Genomic DNA, 18,122 nt, shown 5'->3' on the forward strand with positions numbered 1-18,122 from the left:
GCCACACTAGTTTAAACCCTCCCGAGTGACGCTAGCAAACCTCGCAGCCAGGATATTTGTGCCCCTCCAGTTTAGATGCAACCTGTCCTTCTTGTACAGGTCCCATCTATCCCTTAAGAGATCCCAATGGTCCAGATATCTGAAACCCTCCCTTCTGCACCAGCTGTTCGGCCACGTGTTTAGCTGCACTACCTTCCTATTTCTAGCCTCACTGGCACGTGGCACAGGGAGTAATCCCGAGATTACAACCCTAGAGGTCCTGTTTTTTTAACTTGCTGCCTAACTCCCTGAACTCCCCCTGCAAGACCCTATCACTCTTCCTGCCTATGTCGTTGGTACCGATGTGTACCACAACCTCTGGCTGTTCCCCCTTCAGAATGCCACCTGTCCGTTCAGAGACATCCTTTTACAGATCTTCAAGTCTCAAGTTTAAGCGGCTGGGACTGAAGCTGAGTGGAGTTGAAACTTTTGTTGTGCACAAAGATGAAAAGAACAAGCAGAGGCTTTGTGAGCTGGTTAAAGGAGCTTGTGTGTTGGTCACCCCTGTTGTGTACTTAATTAACAATTCAGATCAACATTATTGATTAGTGAATTTTAAAATCTGACCTCAGTTCATCCAAAAAGAAATATTGCTGAACTAATTATGAATTTTGGTCAATTAACTATTGATATCTCCTCTGATTTTCATAGTACCTTATAGCTATATAAAATGTAAGATGTGCATAACACTTTTGGCTTAGATGCCACAACTGTAGTTCAGCGTTCAGCTTCATTAGGTTAAAATCATTTTCATTTTCACAGTTTAAACAGAACATAGCTCATCCAGTAGATGAGGGAAAGAGTCTTGTGCATGGCCCCTCTCAGAAAATTGGATCTTGAGTAGTGACTTCATCTTCCCTTTCTCCACTCTATAATGCTCAGCTTTACATTGCACCGTTGTTCTTTCTCAGCCATCATCAACAGCACATCTCCATCTACCACACCAGAAAAGTTTTAATTGTGGTTGGGCATACACTTGCTTCAAATCCTCCCTGTGGTCCTTGGATTTCCAGAGAGGAGGTTTTATTGAGGTTTTTTGGCTTTAAGAGTTCATTGTGAAGTTTTAATCTGTAAGGTTCTGGAGCCCTTTTATGATGCATCCTATCCAGGCCATCTTCAGACAGATCCTTTGATAGCTCATGGCATAAACATATTGCATACTGATTCTTTCAACTGCTTGACTCGCACAACAATTCTTTGTTGCCTGTTATCAGAATCATGGGAAATAAATGGTGAAAACATACTTGAATGTTCAATTTACATTGCTCTACAGTTGAGCAGGCCACTGATGCTTGGTGTCCATGTCCACGCATAAAATAATGTCCACTTAAATGAGATATTGAAGTGTTCCCTCTGTCTGTTGTTCTGTGCCCTAATGAATTCTCTGTTTAAGACAGAAGAATACAAAAAGTAAAATATTGGAAGGAAATTTAGCCTGATTTAGAGTAAAACCATGATCTTTTCGGCAGCATGTGAGACCCTCTCATTTTTCTGCTGGTGTGCAACGTAACAAATTTCCTGCGTAATGCAGAGCTGCTTTCTTCATCCCCAATTTGGAAAGTATAGTTTATTTTATAACGTCTGTCCATGTCATTTTAGATTAGGTGTGCGTTTATTGACTGGCCATCACCAGTGCTGGGAATTGCTCTACTTTTTTCCCCTACTCTATGGGGAGATTGCGTCGCCTGAGTTTGGTGTTTTCCTGTCTGGTATGTTAATGAGTCTAGGTGTTGAGCAGAGTTGTAGACTGCAATCTTAATCTTCCCATTTGATAAATTGTATTAGTGCTAAACATGTGATGCCACTTCAACCTTGCTTGACTTATTTCCCCATGCTATACACCGTTTCCTGCTCAGGAAGGCTAACCTTTTCTAGATTTCTTATGCTGCTCCTCTTGAACTTGTCACAACAGGTATGCAAAAAGTCCCAGGAATGACTAATTTCCTACTTGTAATAATGTACTTCCCTCTGAAATATTTCTTAAGATGGAGAGCTTAGTATGTGATCTGCATGCACATACCTATCATTTTGGGAGGTGGGGCAAGTTACCATCCAAATATTGTTCAAAAAGGAACTTGGTTAGTACATGTAGTGTAGGTGTCTGCCTTTTGTACAAATCTTTTTTTGTTTCAATGAAAATGTGCACGAGATGCTGCTCAAGGTTTAGTAATACTGGAATTTTGTTCTCCATGGTTGATCTTGGCACAGAAAATTCTCTGCCATTCGATCCTTTCTGATCCTTCACATGTTTATGAAGGCCACGAGTGAAATGCCTGAAATTATGGGCCACAAACTATGGTGCTCAGACAGCGTCACTGGAAATTCCCTCCCTAATTGCAAGGAGAACTTTTGATAGTTTTCAGTTTATGGTCTCTCCATTAAAGCTAGGTGACCACAGTCTTATAAAAGTGTCTGATATGTGGCCTGTAATTCCCAAGCTGCAGAGAAGCTCGAACATCAGTTCCAAGAAGCAACTTTTTAACCGTGGTCCTTGATTCAAGTGCCAGTTTGCATAATAGCTCTCTGGTGACCTGGAACTAGAATTAACCCTGGATAATACACTGGCAACGATGCTGTTTTCACCCCCCCCCCCCCCCCCCCCCTCCCTTCCCCACTGAAATCTTCACGCAAACAGTTATCTTGTTAAATTTGTAGTTGGCATTGCTCATAACTGTTTAACCCAGTTTAGAGAAACGTTGGATTTGGACTTCCCTTTGGAGTGTTTATGGAGTCATCTTGGTCAGTGCCAGTTTACGGCCTTTGATGCTGGCAATCTTTGCTACACAGACTGCGCTTTTCAGCCAACTTGGAAGTCTCTAGCTTTGCTGAATTTTAATTGAAATTCCTAAAAAAAAAAAGGGAAGGCAAGGATAATCTTCTGCATTTTGGCACACCTGCATTATGCTTCAATTTCTCCAATAATAATGTCCATATGGCACCCATTTTGGATGTATCCTTTACTTGCTGTTCCTGAAGTTTCAGATTGTGGCTTTTCCCTGGATATATTGAAGTTACTTACATTCTAGACCTTTTCTGTATGCAACTTTATCTGATCTATGATCTGCCATAGATTCTGTTCAGACGACCCCAAATAGATTTTCTTTAGCAGTGGGAAAAGTTTAGAGCCCTTCTTACTTTTGTTTCAGATTTCAGTGATAATCCAAGTACAGACTGAATATGATATGTTCTCTGTAAAGGGAAGAACCTTATACCCTGGAGGAAATTGAATAAATGGAACAGAGAGGTATACTTTCACTGGACATAAATAAATGTATTCAATGACTGAGAATCTAAACCCTTGTAAAAAGATGTTTCCGCTGCTGGATAATATATAAACTGGTGAACTGTTTCAACAATGTACTGTTGATTCCGGTTATGGTTCGGGCCTTTAAAGTATAATTTTCTCTTCCCACAGTCGTACAGTGCTTCCTGTGAATGGAAGGGTACATCTTGCGTCTTCTGCCCGTGCAGAGGTTTAACGCAGCCCGGGTCTAACAATTAGCTCAATTGAGGTAAATTCCATATTGCACTTTACGTGGACTTGTTCTACGGTTTTTTCTATCTCCTCAGAAAATGGAATATTGCCACACAAATTCATATGATTGCAAACCAAAATATTTGCAAATTCAAATATGAACTACCATAATTAAGCGCATAGTATATAGTATAATCTTTTTTAACTTGGATTTTGAGTTTTTTTAAAACATAAAAGGTTACTGTATCGTGCCACAAGCCTACATCTAAAAAAACTTGGAGAATTGTCCTTTTGGTAGTTTAAATCCGTGCCCAACCTTTTGTCATGGATGTATGGCATGGAGCCTGAAGGGACTCCAAATTTTTCATGAATATCACATTAATTTGAATATACAGCCTACTGCTGCTAATTCATTTTTGCTCAAATTGAATTAAGCAATTTAAATAAACTGGCACAGGAGTTTTTTGCCCAATTCCTTTTGAATTTAGCAGATGACTATCTCAAGTTGCAGGTACTAACAAATCTTTTGTTCTAATTAGGTTTTATCCACCAGTGAGGCAACAGTACTAAAAGTAAACTATTCCAAACCTATAGCTTCAAAATTCAGTTGAAGGAAACCAGCAAATTAGAAATCTTAAGCACGTAGATTTGCCGCCTTCTCAAGGACAGAAATGGTCAGGGTTTGGGATGTCTCGTGGCCGTAGGGATGCATTTTGGACGCTTGTTTTTTTGTTTTAAATCACAATTGCATCAAAACACCTTGCCTCAAAACTTGTTTGGAAAACACCCTTGCAGAAAAAAAAGCTCCATCTTGTAAATCTAATTTTTCTTTGATCATCTTTTGAAGATGGGCTTTCGGTTAAACTTTGTCAATATCAACATTAATTATCAAGGAAGTTAGTTGGATGGACAAAATATGTTAATTTCAGGGTAAGGTTAATACAGATGAAGTACAATGCAGGTGCTTTTACAAAGGAAGCATTGTAGAAAACTGTTGAAAAATTTTATATGTGCCTTCTGGAATTCTGATTCCAGAATCAGAATTCCAGAAGGCATTGCTCATTTTTATGGCTGTAGCAGCACCAAATATTGACAAATCTGTAGGCGTTAATTCCACTAGAGTTACTGCTGATGCAGATAATGCATATCATATTTCTTTGGTTTCTCAAGTCAGATCTGTCATCTGCATCGTGCCATCTTGCTGTCATCAATATTTTTCTCATTGATTAAGTGTCTATTTTTCTAATTGACTATCTATCTTTATTATTTAGCAATAATATGTGCCCCTATATCTCCACAATTTGAATATTTTATCACCAAAAAAATCTACCTATCTTATTCCAGAAAAAATAATTCCAAGATACAACCACAATGATGGTTTCTCACCCACCCCAGATTATTCCCATAACGATTAATACTAATAAATAAATTTGGCTCCAACTGTTCAACAAGCTGCCGAAACAGCCCCTAAGTGAGCCTCTTAGCATTATGGTCTGCTACTGAATGATCGCCATATGACCAATTGACTATCCAGTTTCCAAGGCCCATTATAAGGACCTCAATGTAAAACCAGAAAAATTGCTCGGGCCTTTCAATTTTTTTTCAAGTTACAGTTCCCACGAGTCTCGTGCAAGCTTTTATAGTGTTTCCAACAAATAAGCTAATCCATCAGTCAAGACCGGAGAGGAGAGAGAGATCTGGACATATGTATAATTTGCATGCTGTGGCAACCTCACTTGCACATGATAGTTTTGTTGGTATGGTAGTCTGGAGTTTAGTTGAATCGCTTATTAGTCTACTGATTGTCTTGGTCAGTTGAGTCCAAGCTATTAGTGACAAATTTCAGGAGGGAGTTCCAGCCCTCTATATAAAGAAACTGCAATAGCAGTGCAAGTAAATACCTGAAGAGAAAACTGTTCATACTGGAAGATATAGTGAGGACTATTAAATACTGCAAAAGGCAAAGAGAAATACTGATGAAAGAAAAGGCAAAGTACTACGAATATTAAGTGATCCAAAAGTAGAGACTGGAAGGAGATGTCATTTAATAGACTTGGCAATACTGACATTCGCTGTTAGAGGGATGTATGAACCTGAAAAGTTTTGATGGGATTGGCTGGAAAAGTTTGACAGCCACGAAAAATCTACATTGATCCTGATTTGCATGTTTCTGATGAACAAGCTTTATTTCAACAATCCTGCTTGATAACAGGGAGAAAAGAGTAGTATTTTTAGGGGAGGGAGAAAAGAGAGACTTGGTGAGAAATTGTGGAGCAATCTTGAAGAAAGGAGGGAGATGGACTCTCTTTAAAGAAGTGGAAAGAGAAAGGGATTCTTGACTAAGTGATTAAGGAAGGGCAGTCAGAGAAATAGATCCTGTTCGGGAAGAGACTTTACACGGTGGAGGAAAGGGAAGGGAGATTTACTAAGGTCAGGAAGAGCAAGAATGAGATGTGATGTATGGGTGGGCTAAAGGGGAACAGAGAGCCTGTTCAGGTGAGGAAAGAGACTAACCCCATTGTAAGGGTGGAGGAGCATCTCTGTCTATTCTTGGAGCAGAATGGACAATTGCTGTTGAGGCTTTAGGTGGCTTGTGTTGAAAACTCTCTGACTTACTGTGAAAAATGCCACAGAAACTGAAATAGTGCAGGCTAATAACCAAAAGTTACTAAGAACAAAAACTACCGGTTGCAACGCTACATCATTTGCACGTCCATCCCATTGCATTACTTAAAGCAAAATGGCTATATTGTTCCTACTGTTTGTCAGCCATTTGAATTTATCAAAAAGACTTCAATTTTATGTTGCATTGGATTTCGTGAATGTGGAGCTACATCTGGATGTGCGTTCAGTATTTTATCTCAATGATCTCGATGTGGTGATGCACTCTGCGCATAAGATCCTGTTCTGTAGCTACATCTGATTACGTACAAGTCCTCCTTAGGTCTAAAATAAATAGATCCCTTTCAGAGCAACTCCTATTTGGGTAATAAGTTGCAATCATGATTTAACTGTCAGCCAAAGCCTTCCATGAAATGGCAGTCAAGTGATTGGTATCTTCAGAGTAGCAGGCCACTTCTTGGCGCAAAGCATTTCTTTTAGGCCCAGGAAGGTCATTGCAAGACCAGGCCTAAACTAGAACCGGAAAATAGGATGCTGGGAAGAAGTCTATACTTGTATGCCATTTGATCTTGTCTTCCTAAGGAAAACTAATTCCTTACTTCCTTTCACTTATTTGGAATTAACTACTCCATGAAGACTTAATTTCTCAGCTCTCTTAGAGCTGGATCTCTTGATAATTCCATGTCCACTGACTTTGAACGATTGCACTGTTTCTTTCAAGACTTTCCACGGATGGTGGTGTTTTTGATAGGGGCAAGCTTTTAACTGTAGGCCTTTGATCTTCAGTGGTGGATATCTGTCACACCAAAAGTATTCACTCAAGGCAAATGAAGTATTTTTAGTAGTTTCAAGTCCACACCTACAGAATTATTTATTATGACATTCTTGCTTTAGTTTCATTTCTTTGCAGTCACAGCATGAGCTTCATGGGAGTTCATCTAGCAGTCATGACAATATTCCACCTGCACTTAATGGCAAGCACTAAAAAGAGCATGCTTAGTTTCAGCATATTGTATTGAGCTTTAAACTCTAGTGTTAAAGTCACCATATTTTGTCTCACTTGGATTGAACCGTTCTTTACATTTAAGTGAAAATGAAATTAGATTTTACTTAAAATTCTAGCCTTCTTGCTAGGACTGAAACGTGTATAAACCGCGATTGTTTCAATTAGTAATAAAATATTAGGACACTCCATGATGCAGTAACGCATTACATTAAATGCTAGCAATTTGATAATCAAATTGAGCAGGAAGTCATTTCATTCGTGTTTCACGCACCCTATCGTATCACTGCAGACCAACATTTATTAGAGTTGTGTGGAGCAATTCTCTCAACTTTTTAAGCACTTTTCTGGATGTGCCTTCCAAAGAAAAATGTTTTTGTCAATCCTTCAGACGAGCCTAATCTTCAAAAGACCTGTAATGCATTGTTTTTACATCATTGATATAACCCTAAGGTATGTGGAAGATAAATGATCATTTTAAATTGACTTCCTTGTTCTTTGAATACAGCTTAGCTTTTACATAAATTCCTCTTGCCCTCCTTCATCACCATTTCTGATTGGGAGTTAAATTGATATCTTTAGTTTGAAGGCTGCTTTGAATTCCTCCCTGTCTCCATCCTATTCATATTTGGATCTGACTTCAACTGTGAAGTGTCTTGCTAGGTTTAACCAAGTTAAAGGTACTGTACAAATGGAGGTATTCTGTAAGAGTGACTTGCACTGTAGGCTGCCTCTGGAAAAAAAAACTTAGGTTTTTTTAGGCAGGCCTTTATGCTTTGAGAACGGAAAAGAGAAGACATCAACGGAGCATAAAATCCTGGAAGAATGTTGTTCTTGCTCTAACTTATGGACTGTAGGCCTATCCTATCATATGTGGTAGACAAATTACATTCAAAAAATGAGGATGACGATACAGAAGGTAGGTAATTTGTTTAGATGTAGTATTTTCTTTTCCCCCAACCACTCAAATATCTGTTAAGTAACATTTGTTTAAGCTTTTATGTTTGATGTTCAAGCCTGAAATATGTGCACAAAAATAGGTTACTTGGTTTTTCTCATTGTGCATAATGCAAAATGTAAGCTGTAGTAAAGAATTACTCTAACATTTGCATGAACTGACATGGATCAGTTACAGATTTTTTTGTCACTTTATTAACTTAAACTTGGGTAACCTCAAATAGCATTTTAAAGATGATCTGTGCTGAAACAGATCATTTGTGTATGATAACTATATCTTTATAAAACCACTTAGTTCACATTGCTTAAAGTCAGTTTGTAACTTACAGTTCTGTAACCCTGGACAACATTTTGAATCATTTGCAGTGTTCCCTTCGAAAGAATTGCTGATATCAACTTCTCATTGAACACAAATGAAAGTGTAAGTATTATGTTTTTATTACATTTGTGGGGGGGTGCTGGTGGAGGTACAGAACTCTGCTGAAATGTTTCAACTAGGGCTGTGTTCCAGCTTTCTCCCGTGTACCTTTTAGTAGGCAATGTGGCATTGTTCATAGAATAGTGCAACACAGAAGGAAGCCATTTGGCTGTTGAATCTGTAAGTTACTATTGAATCTGTATCCACCATCCTATCAGTACATTCCAAATCCTAACTACTCATTGTGTTTTGAAAGAAAAATCCTCATCACCTCTGGTTCTTTGACCAGTGCCCATAAATCTGTGCCCTCTGGTTATCTACCGTTCAGCCATTCGAAACAGTTTCTCTTTATTTACTCTACTTAAACCCTTCAGATTTTAAATACCTCTATCAAGTCTCCCCTTGGCCTTCTCTGCTCTAAGAAGAATAATCCCAGCTTCTCCAGTCTATTCTCATGACTGTAATCCCTCATCCCTGGAACCATTCTACTATACCCTCTCCTAAGCCTTCATGTCTTTCCTAATGTGCAGTATCCAGAATTGAACAAACCACTCCAGCTGGGGTGGAACTAGTGTTTTATATAAGTTTAATATAACTTCCTGCTTCTTGTACTCTAGTCCTCTATTTATAAAGCCCAGGATTCCATATGCTTTATTAACTGCTTTGTTAACCCATCTTGCCACCTTCAAGGATTTGCACCTACATTAAAATTGTATCATTTAGCATGTATTGTCTTTCCTCATTATTCCTACCCCTCACTTCTCATTAAATTTTATGTCATATGTCCATCCATTCCCCCAGCCTGCCAGTCCTTTTGAAGTCTATTGCTATCTTCTTTGCTGTTACCCACACTTCCAATTTCATGTCATCTACAGATTTCAAATTGTGCCCTGTACCCCCAAGTTCAAAGCATCATTGTATATGAAAAACTGCAGTAGTCTTGGTACTGAACACTGGGGGACTTCACTGTATGCCTCCCTCCAGTCTGAAAAACAGCCATCCAGCACAACTGTTTTCCATCCCTTAGCCAATTTTCTAACTATCCTGCTTTTTTTATTAATTCTTTCATGGAATGTGGGCATCGCTGGAAAGGCCAGCATTTGCTGCCCATCCCTAATTGTTCTTGAGAAACTTGTGGTGAGTCGTCGCCTTGAACTGCTGCAGTCCATCTGGTGTGGGTACTCAGTGCTTTTAGGAAGGGAGGTACTGGATTTTGATCCAGTGAAGGAAGAGCAATATAATTCCAAGTCAGGCTGGTGCGCGGCTTAGGGGGGAGCTTGCAGGTGGTGGTGTTCCCATGTGTCTGCTGCCCTTGTTCTTCTAGCTGGTAGAGGCCGCAGGTTTGGAAGGTGCTCTTGAAGGAGCCTTGGTGAGTTGCTGCAGTGTATCTTTTAGATGGGTGTACACTGCTGCAATTGTGCGTTGGTGGTGAAGGGAGTGAATGATGAAGGTGGTGGATGAGGTGCTGATCAAGCAGACTGCTTTCTCCTAGATGGTGTCGAGCTTCTTGAGTGTTGGAGTTGCACCCATCCAGGCAAGTGGACTGTATTCCATCGCACTCTTGCCTTGTAGATGGTGGACAGGCTTTTGGGAGTCAGGAGGTGGGCTTCTCACTATAGAATTCCCAACCTCTGACTGGCTCTTGTAGCCACGGTATTTATGTGGCTGGTCCAGTTCAGTTTCTGATCAATGGTAGCCCTCCGGATGATAGTGGAGGATTCAGCAATGATAGTGCCATTGAATTCAAGGGGAGATGGTTAGATTCTTTCTTGTTGGAGATGGTCATTGTCCTGCACTTCTGTGGCACAAATGTTACTTACTATTGCCTCTTTTGTCTTTAATTTTGCTAACAAACCTAATATGTCGTATTTTTATCAAAACCTCTTTTGAAAGTCCATATGCACATCAACTGCACTTCCCTCATTCAGCCTTACTGTTAACTCATCAAAAAACTCAACTGAGTTACTCAAACAGCCTTAATAAATCCATGATGGCTCTCCATTATTGATCCATGCTTGTCCAAGTGGTTGTTATTTTTCTCCCGGATTATTGTTTCTAAAAGCTTCTCCATCACTAGCAAACTGACTGGGCTGTAATTGCCAGGTTTATCCTTTTTCCCTTTTTTCCTTATTCATTCACTGAATGTGGGCATTGTTGGCACAGCCAGCATTTATTGCCCATCCCTAATTGTCCTTGAAGATGGTGGTGAGCCCCTGCCTTGAACTGCTGCAGTCCATGTGATAAAGGTACTCCTGAAGTACTGTTAAATAGAAAGTTTCAAGATTTGGACCAAGTCACAGTGAAGGAATGGCAATTGTATTTCCAAGTCAGGGTGGTATGTGAATTGGGGGTGCTATCGTTCCCATTCGCCTGCTGTCTTTGTCCTTCTAGGTGGTAAAGGTTGAAGGTTTGGGAGGTGCTGTCGGAGGAGCCTTGATGAGTTGCTGTAGTGCAAGTGCGTCTTGCAAGTGGTGCACACTGCAGCCAAGCTGCACTGGTGGTGGAGAGAGTGAATGTTTAAGGTCGTGGATGAACCAATCAAGTGGGCTGCTTTGCCTTGAATGGTGTCTAGCTTTTTGAGTGGTGTTGGAACTGTGCTCATCCAGGCAAGTGGAGAGCATTCTAACATATTTGTGACTTGTGCCTTTGTAGATGGTGGAAAGACTTTGGGGAGTCATGAAGTCAGTCACTTGCTGCAAAGTACCCAGCCTCGGAACAACTCTTGTAGCCACATTATTAATGTAGCTGATTCGGTTAAGTTTTTGGTCAATGGTGCCCCCCACCAGGATGATTATATGATGGAAGGAAAGTCACTGAAACAGCTGAAGTTGGTTGGGCCTTGGACACTACCCTGATGAGCTCCTGAAGCGATGTCCTGGAGCTGAGAGGATTGGCCTCCAGCCACCCCAACCATCTTCCTTTGTACTCTATATGACTCGAACCAGCGGACGGTTTCCCCCTGATGCCTATTGATGTAATTTTACTAGGGCATTTTGATCTCCTACACTGTCAAATGCTGCCTTGATGTCAAGGTAGTTGCTCTCGCCTTACCTCTGGAATTCAGCTCTTTTGTCCATGTTTGGACCAAGGCTGTAATGAGGCCTGGTCCTGATTGGTCCTAGCGGAATCCAAACTGGTCAGTGCGCAGATTATTGGTGAGCAAGTGTTGGTTGATAGCACTGTTGACCCCGTCCATCATTGTGCTGATGAGTGAAGGTAGGCTGATGTGGTGGTAATTGGCCTAATTGGATTTGTCCTGCTTTTGTGGACAGGACATAGCTGGGAAATTTTCCACTTTGTCGGTAGTGCCAGTGTTGTAGCTGTACTGGAGCAGCTTGGCTACAAGTGCAGGTAGTTTTGGAGCACAAGTTTTCAGTACTATGTCTAGGATGGTGTTGGGGCCCATAACCTTTGCTGTATCCAGTGCACTCAGCTGTTTCTTGATATTACATGGAGTGAATTGAATTAAGTGAATTGTATGATGATCCAGATTGACAGAGTCCTCAAGATATATAGGCAAAGAAAGGACCAAACGTTATGATATCAGAGGTAAAGAATGCTTTGAAATTGATGAGTACAAGAAAAGCTCCAGGCATAGATAAAGTAACAACAGAACATCTAAAAGCTCTTGGAGAAACAGAATTAGACGTGATCAAATATATACTAAAGGATGCATTCCAAGTGACTTGAGACATTTGTTATTCGCTAAGGTACCTAAGAACCTGAAAGCAGTGGAGTGCAATCAGTTTAGAACTATTCAGCTTAATGAGTCACCTCATTAAAGTGATCTTGAAAATCCATAATAGAAAGAAATAACACATTTGAAGCAGAAATTTGTGAAACACAGTCTGGATTTATACCTGGAGTAGGAACAAGAGAGGGATTATTTAACCCAAGAACAATCTTCGATAAAAATCTAGAAGTAAACAAGAACATTTACATATGCCTTATAGATTATGAAAAAGCATTCAATCGTGTTTATCACCAAAAGCCAATAGGCGTGTTGCTGAAATGTGACATTGACAGTAAGATGAGATTTATCCAGAGCCTATATTGGGACCAAATAGAGCGCATCAGGCTATGGACGATCAGATATGCTTCAAGTGAAGAGAGGGGTACGACAAGACTGTGCACTGTCACCAAAATTATTCAATCTGTACACACAACAAATATTCAGAGAATTAGATGTACTTCTAGGTGTAAAAATTGGAGACGAGCATAACAAATTTGCTGTATGCAGACGACACACCGCTATTTGCAGAATCAGAAGAGGCCCTACAAAATATCGTAGATCAAGTAAAATCTAGAAGTTTAGAATGTGTTGAGTATGAACACCAAAAAGGCAAAAACAATGAAAGTTGGAAGGAATACATTAGAAGAAACTGGAGTGAAGATTGAAGTGGATGGTGTTACACTGGAACAAGCAGATAAGTTTGTCTATTTAGGACAAATGATAACACAAGATGGTAGATGCGATGCCGAAGTCAGATGAATGATAGGGATAGTCAGAAGTAATTTCGTGAAGATGAAGGATGTGGTAACGAAGCTTAAGCTTTTAACAAGGAAAAAAACTCATAAGATGTTACATTCTATCCACTTTCCTGTATGCCTCAGAAACCTCAGGGTAGTGTCCTGAGTCCAGCCATCTTCAGCAGCTTCATCAATGACCTTCCGTCCATCATAAGGTCAGAAGTGGGGATGTTCGGGGATTGCACAATGTTCACCATTCGAGACGACTCAGATACTGAAGCAGCGCATGTCTATATGCAACAAGACCTGCACAACATCTAGGCTTGGGCTGATAAGTGGCAAGTAGCATTCACACCACACAAGTGCCAGGCAATGACCATCTCAAACAAGAGAGAATCTAACCATCTCCCTTTGATGTTCAATGGCATTACCATCGCTTAATCCTCCACTGTCAACATCCTGGAGGGGGGGAGGGTCACCATTGACCAGAAACTGAACTGGACCAGTCACATAAATACTGTAGCTGCAAGAGCAGGTCAGAGGCTGGAATTCTGCAACGAGTAACTTGTCTCCTGTCTCCCCAGTGCCTGTCCAAGTCAGGAGTGTGATGGAATACTCTCCACTTGCCTGGATGGGTACAGCTCCAACAACACTCAAGAAACTCAGCACCATCCAGGACAAAGCGGCCTGCTTGATTGGCACCCTATCCACTAACTTCAACATTCACTCCCTTAACCACAGACGCACAGTTGCAGCAATGTGTACTATCTACAAGATGTGGTGCAACAACTTGCCAAGGCTCCTTCGAAAGTACCTTCCAAATCCGCCACTTCTACCATCTAGAAGGATAAGATAAGCAGATGCATGGGAGCACCACCACCGCAAGTTCACCTCCAAGCCACACACCATCCTGACTTGGAACTATTTCGCCATTCCTTCACTGTTGCTGGGTCAAGACCCTGGAACACCCACACTGTTGATGTACCTGCATCCCAAGGACTGCAGCAGTTCAAGAAGGCAGCACAATTATGGATGGGCAATAAATGCTGTTGAAATCTAGATGCTAAGGTGTATGCTTAAAATTCCTTATGCAGACCATAAGACAAATTAAGAGGTGCTTGAAATTGCAAGAGCAAAAAGAACTGTAAAAAGTAACATCCAGAAAAGAAAGTTGTCACTATTTTGGCCATTTGATCAGAGCTAAAAAGCTACAGAGCTCTCTTCTAGAGGGCAAAGAGGAGGGCAGCAGAAAGGGGTCAACCCAAGCATAGTTGGATGACTGACATTGCAGACGAGCTACTTTTGATGTGTGAGGATGACGCAAGGCTGGCAAGCATGACACACCATGACAGCAGATCGCCTGGTAAGAATAGTTACAGGCAGCAGCAGCAGAATCGAATTGGCTGAATTATGGCATCTGTAATGGTTGGGACCTTCGGCACCACCCTTGCATCTAAGGAGGATTGGAAGTTTAGGCAGCACCTCTGCAATTTCTACCCTTAATTCTGTCAGCAGCTTAGAATGCATCCCATCTGGACCTGGTGATTTATCTACTTGAAGTATGGTCAGCCTTCCTGGTACCCCGTCTTAATCCATTTTGATGGAATCTGTAGTTATAGAGTCATAGAATGATACAGCACTGAAACAGGCCCTTCGGCCCATCGAGTCTGTGCCAACCAACAACCACCCATTTATACTAATCCTATATTAATCCCATATTCCCTACCACATCCCCACCATTCTCCTACCACCTACCTACACTAGGGGCAATTTACAATGGCCAATTTACCTATCAACATGCGAGTCTTTGGCTATGGGAGGAAACCAGAGCACCCGGCGGAAAACCCACGTAGTCAATGGGAGAACTTACAAACTCCGCACAGGCAGTACCCAGAACTGAACCCGGGTCGCTGGGGCTGTGAGGCTGTGGTGCTAACCACTGTGCCGCCCTAAAAGTTTATTTATTTTATTTTATTTATAGATACAGCACTGAAACAGGCCCTTCGGCCCACCGAGTCTGTGCCGACCAACAACCACCATTTATAATAACCCTACAGTAATCCCATATTCCCCTACCACCTACCTATACTAGGGGCAATTTATAATGGCCAATTTTACCTATCAACCTGCAAAGATCGTTTCTTTTTTAGACCCTGAGAGGGAAACGGGAATTGAAGCGGGGACTGCAATTGAACTACAGAATTGTTGCAGCGCAGAAGGAGGCCATTCAGCCCATCATGTCAGCACTGGCTCTCCAAATGAGCAATTCACTTAGTGCCATTGTCCCCGTAACCCTGCACATTCTTTCTTTTCAGATAACAGCAGTCTAATTCCCTTTTGAATGCTTCAATTGGACCAGTCTCCATCACTCTCAGGCAGTGCATTCCAGACCTTAACCACTTGCTGCGCTATAATTTTTTCCTCATGTCACTTTTGCTTCTTTTACCAATTACTTTAAATCAGTGCCCTCTCGTTCTTGACCCTTTCATGAGTTGGAACAGTTTCTCCCTATGCACTATTTCCAGACCCATCGTGATTTTGAATACCTCTATGTGCCGGGCGGCACAGTGGCGCAGTGGTTAGCACCGCAGCCTCACAGCTCCAGGGACCCGGGTTCGATTCTGGGTACTGCCTGTGCGGAGTTTGCAAGTTCTCCCTGTGACGTCGTGGGTTTTCGCCGGGTGCTCCGGTTTCCTCCCACAGCCAAAGACTTGCAGGTAATAAGTAAATTGGCCGTTGTAAATTGCCCCTAGTGTAGGTAGGTGGTAGGGAATATGGGATTACTGTAGGGTTAGTATAAATGGTGGTTGTTGGTCGGCACAGACTCGGTGGGCCGAAGGGCCTGTTTCAGTGCTGTATCTATAAATAAAAAAAATAAAGAAATCACCTCTCGCTCTTTTCTCCAAGGAAAGCAGCCCCAACCTTTCCAATCTATCTTGAGAAGTGAAGTTCCTCATCCCTGGAACCAATCTCGTGAATCTTTTCTCCCTTCTCTCCAATGCCTTCACATCCTTCCTAAAGTACGGCGCCCAGATCTGGACACAACTCTCCAGCTGAGGCCGAACTAGTGTCTTATATAAGTTCAATATAACCTCCTTGCTGTTGTACTCTATGCCTTTATCAATAAAGCCCAGGATATTGTATGCTTTATTAACTGCTCTCTCAACCTGTCTTGTCAACTTCAATGACATATGCACATATACACCCCGGTTCCTCTGCTCCTGCACTCACTTTAGAATTGTGACTGGACTCAAACCAAAAAGACACCAAAACTGGAAAAACAACTAAAGGTTTCCAGGGATACTGAGAATGGTTCGAACCAGATAAAAGCAGAGAGTCCTCCCCAGACCAGGCAGGAGTGGAGCGTTGGCAAGCAGAAGAAAGTAAAAACTGAATCCAGGAGCTGCATCTGTTACAGTAGCCAACTAACCAGATCTGCCCATAGTGCACAGGTTGTCACTGACTGACTCTGATCGACAGAAGTGCACCCTGTGAAGACCACACCTATTGAGTTTGGATTGAGAGGGAACTGCTGTCGGAAGAACAGCAGCAACTAAATCGTTGAAGGGAGCTGCAAATCTACCTGAGGAACTTCAGAGTTCTGAAGAACTGAGACTGTAATTCTTGCCATTTATGCTGGGTGGACTGCCTAGTGAAACCATGAGGCCCATCCCTGCATCTGATAGTTAGGTGTAGTTTGTAATATAAAACGTGATCTGTCTGTTGCTTCATGTATAATTTATGTTGGTTTTGGTTTGTGTTAAAAGTAAAATTGCTAAAAGTGAAATCTTGATGGCTTGGTTTGCCTTCCTAAATTGGGGTCAGTTGTTGGATTTGATTCTTTTCATTTTTGGTTGTCTCTATGGGACTCATAACACTGCTTTTTATCTCATCCAGTATCCCAGCAACCTCCTTGTTCACTGTAATTTTGACAAACTCCTCTTCCTTGGGCACAAATGTGAAGTACTCATACCGTACCTCAGCCATGCTTTCTGTCTCCACCAATGGATCTTCATTTTGGCCCTAAATGGCACTCCACTCCTGAGAGCTCTTTTATAATTAATATGCCTCTAGAAGACCTTTGGATTCCTTTTTTATGTTAACTGCTAAACTATTTTCATACTTTGTCCCTCTTTCCTTTTTCAGTTGCCCTCTGTACTTCCTATAGTCAACCTGCTTCTCCTTTTGTCAAGCTGACATCTGTCATACGCCCTGTTTTTCTGCTTCATCCTAACTCGCATCCAGAAAGCTCTGGTTTTGGTTCCCTTCCTTTTCCCCCTTGTGTATAGACTATATTCAAGCCATCTCCTCTTTAAAGACTGCCCGTTGCTCCATTACATTTCTGCGTTCCAATCTTTGGCTCCACTTTATGCAGGCCTGATCCCTCCTCAATTTGCTGATAACCTCCTTCCAGTTAAGCATTTTATTACTTGGTTGTTCCTTTTTGCTCTCCATAACTAATCATTGGATATGTTTTTAAATTGACTAAGCATATTTGATGTGGTTAGTAGTACATATTAGTCCTGCAGTTCATTGTTGCAAACTGATAGGCTGCAGGATCTTGGTTGTGCGATTCCGCTAAAAGTGATGCCTTCCTGAAATGAGACCACCCTGACTGCTATTTCTAACTCACTGGTTGACAGATGAGTGTATGCCTTGGAATATTCAAGGGCAAAAAAAAGACACATGAAAGTGTTTTTTTTTTCTTCCGTATATCACTACCACCATTTTCCAAAGCCCTTTATTTTGTTCATGAAGTAGGGATGGCCATGCAGAGATAAAAATAAAAAGTGCTGGAAATACTCGGGTCTGGCAGCAACTGTGGAGAGAGAAGCAAAGTTAACATTTCAAGTCTGCGGTCTTTCATCAGAACTGAAATGTTATCTCTGTTTCTCTTGTCACAGATGCTGCTAGACCTGCTGAGTATTTCCAGCACTTTGTTTTTATTTCAGATTTCCAGCTTCTGCAGTATTTTGCTTTTATATGGCTGTGCTGACAGTTGGGTTTCTAAGTGAAAGGATAACGCTTGCAAGTTGTATTTATGTTGGATACAATGTGTGAAGGACAATTGACCTAAATAAGTATCTCAGAAAAATTATCTATTGAATCACTAGCAAGTCTCACACCATCCTGACTTG

General features: G+C 41.3%; 1 protein-coding gene across 7 annotated transcripts in view; it reads left to right on the forward strand.

The window, feature by feature from the left end:
• The window catches only part of ppp6r3 (protein phosphatase 6, regulatory subunit 3), a 153,673-nt gene that overhangs the window by 97,215 nt on the left and 38,336 nt on the right, over positions 1 to 18,122 (forward strand). For all 7 annotated transcript variants that reach the window (XM_068046414.1, XM_068046415.1, XM_068046409.1 and 4 more), the window contains one exon: positions 8,463 to 8,517. In XM_068046414.1, the coding sequence (XP_067902515.1) occupies positions 8,463 to 8,517 (55 nt within the window). The remainder of the gene's footprint in view (positions 1 to 8,462; positions 8,518 to 18,122) is intronic.

The sequence above is a fragment of the Heterodontus francisci genome, chromosome 14, assembly GCF_036365525.1.
Source record: "Heterodontus francisci isolate sHetFra1 chromosome 14, sHetFra1.hap1, whole genome shotgun sequence".
NCBI lineage: Eukaryota > Metazoa > Chordata > Chondrichthyes > Heterodontiformes > Heterodontidae > Heterodontus > Heterodontus francisci.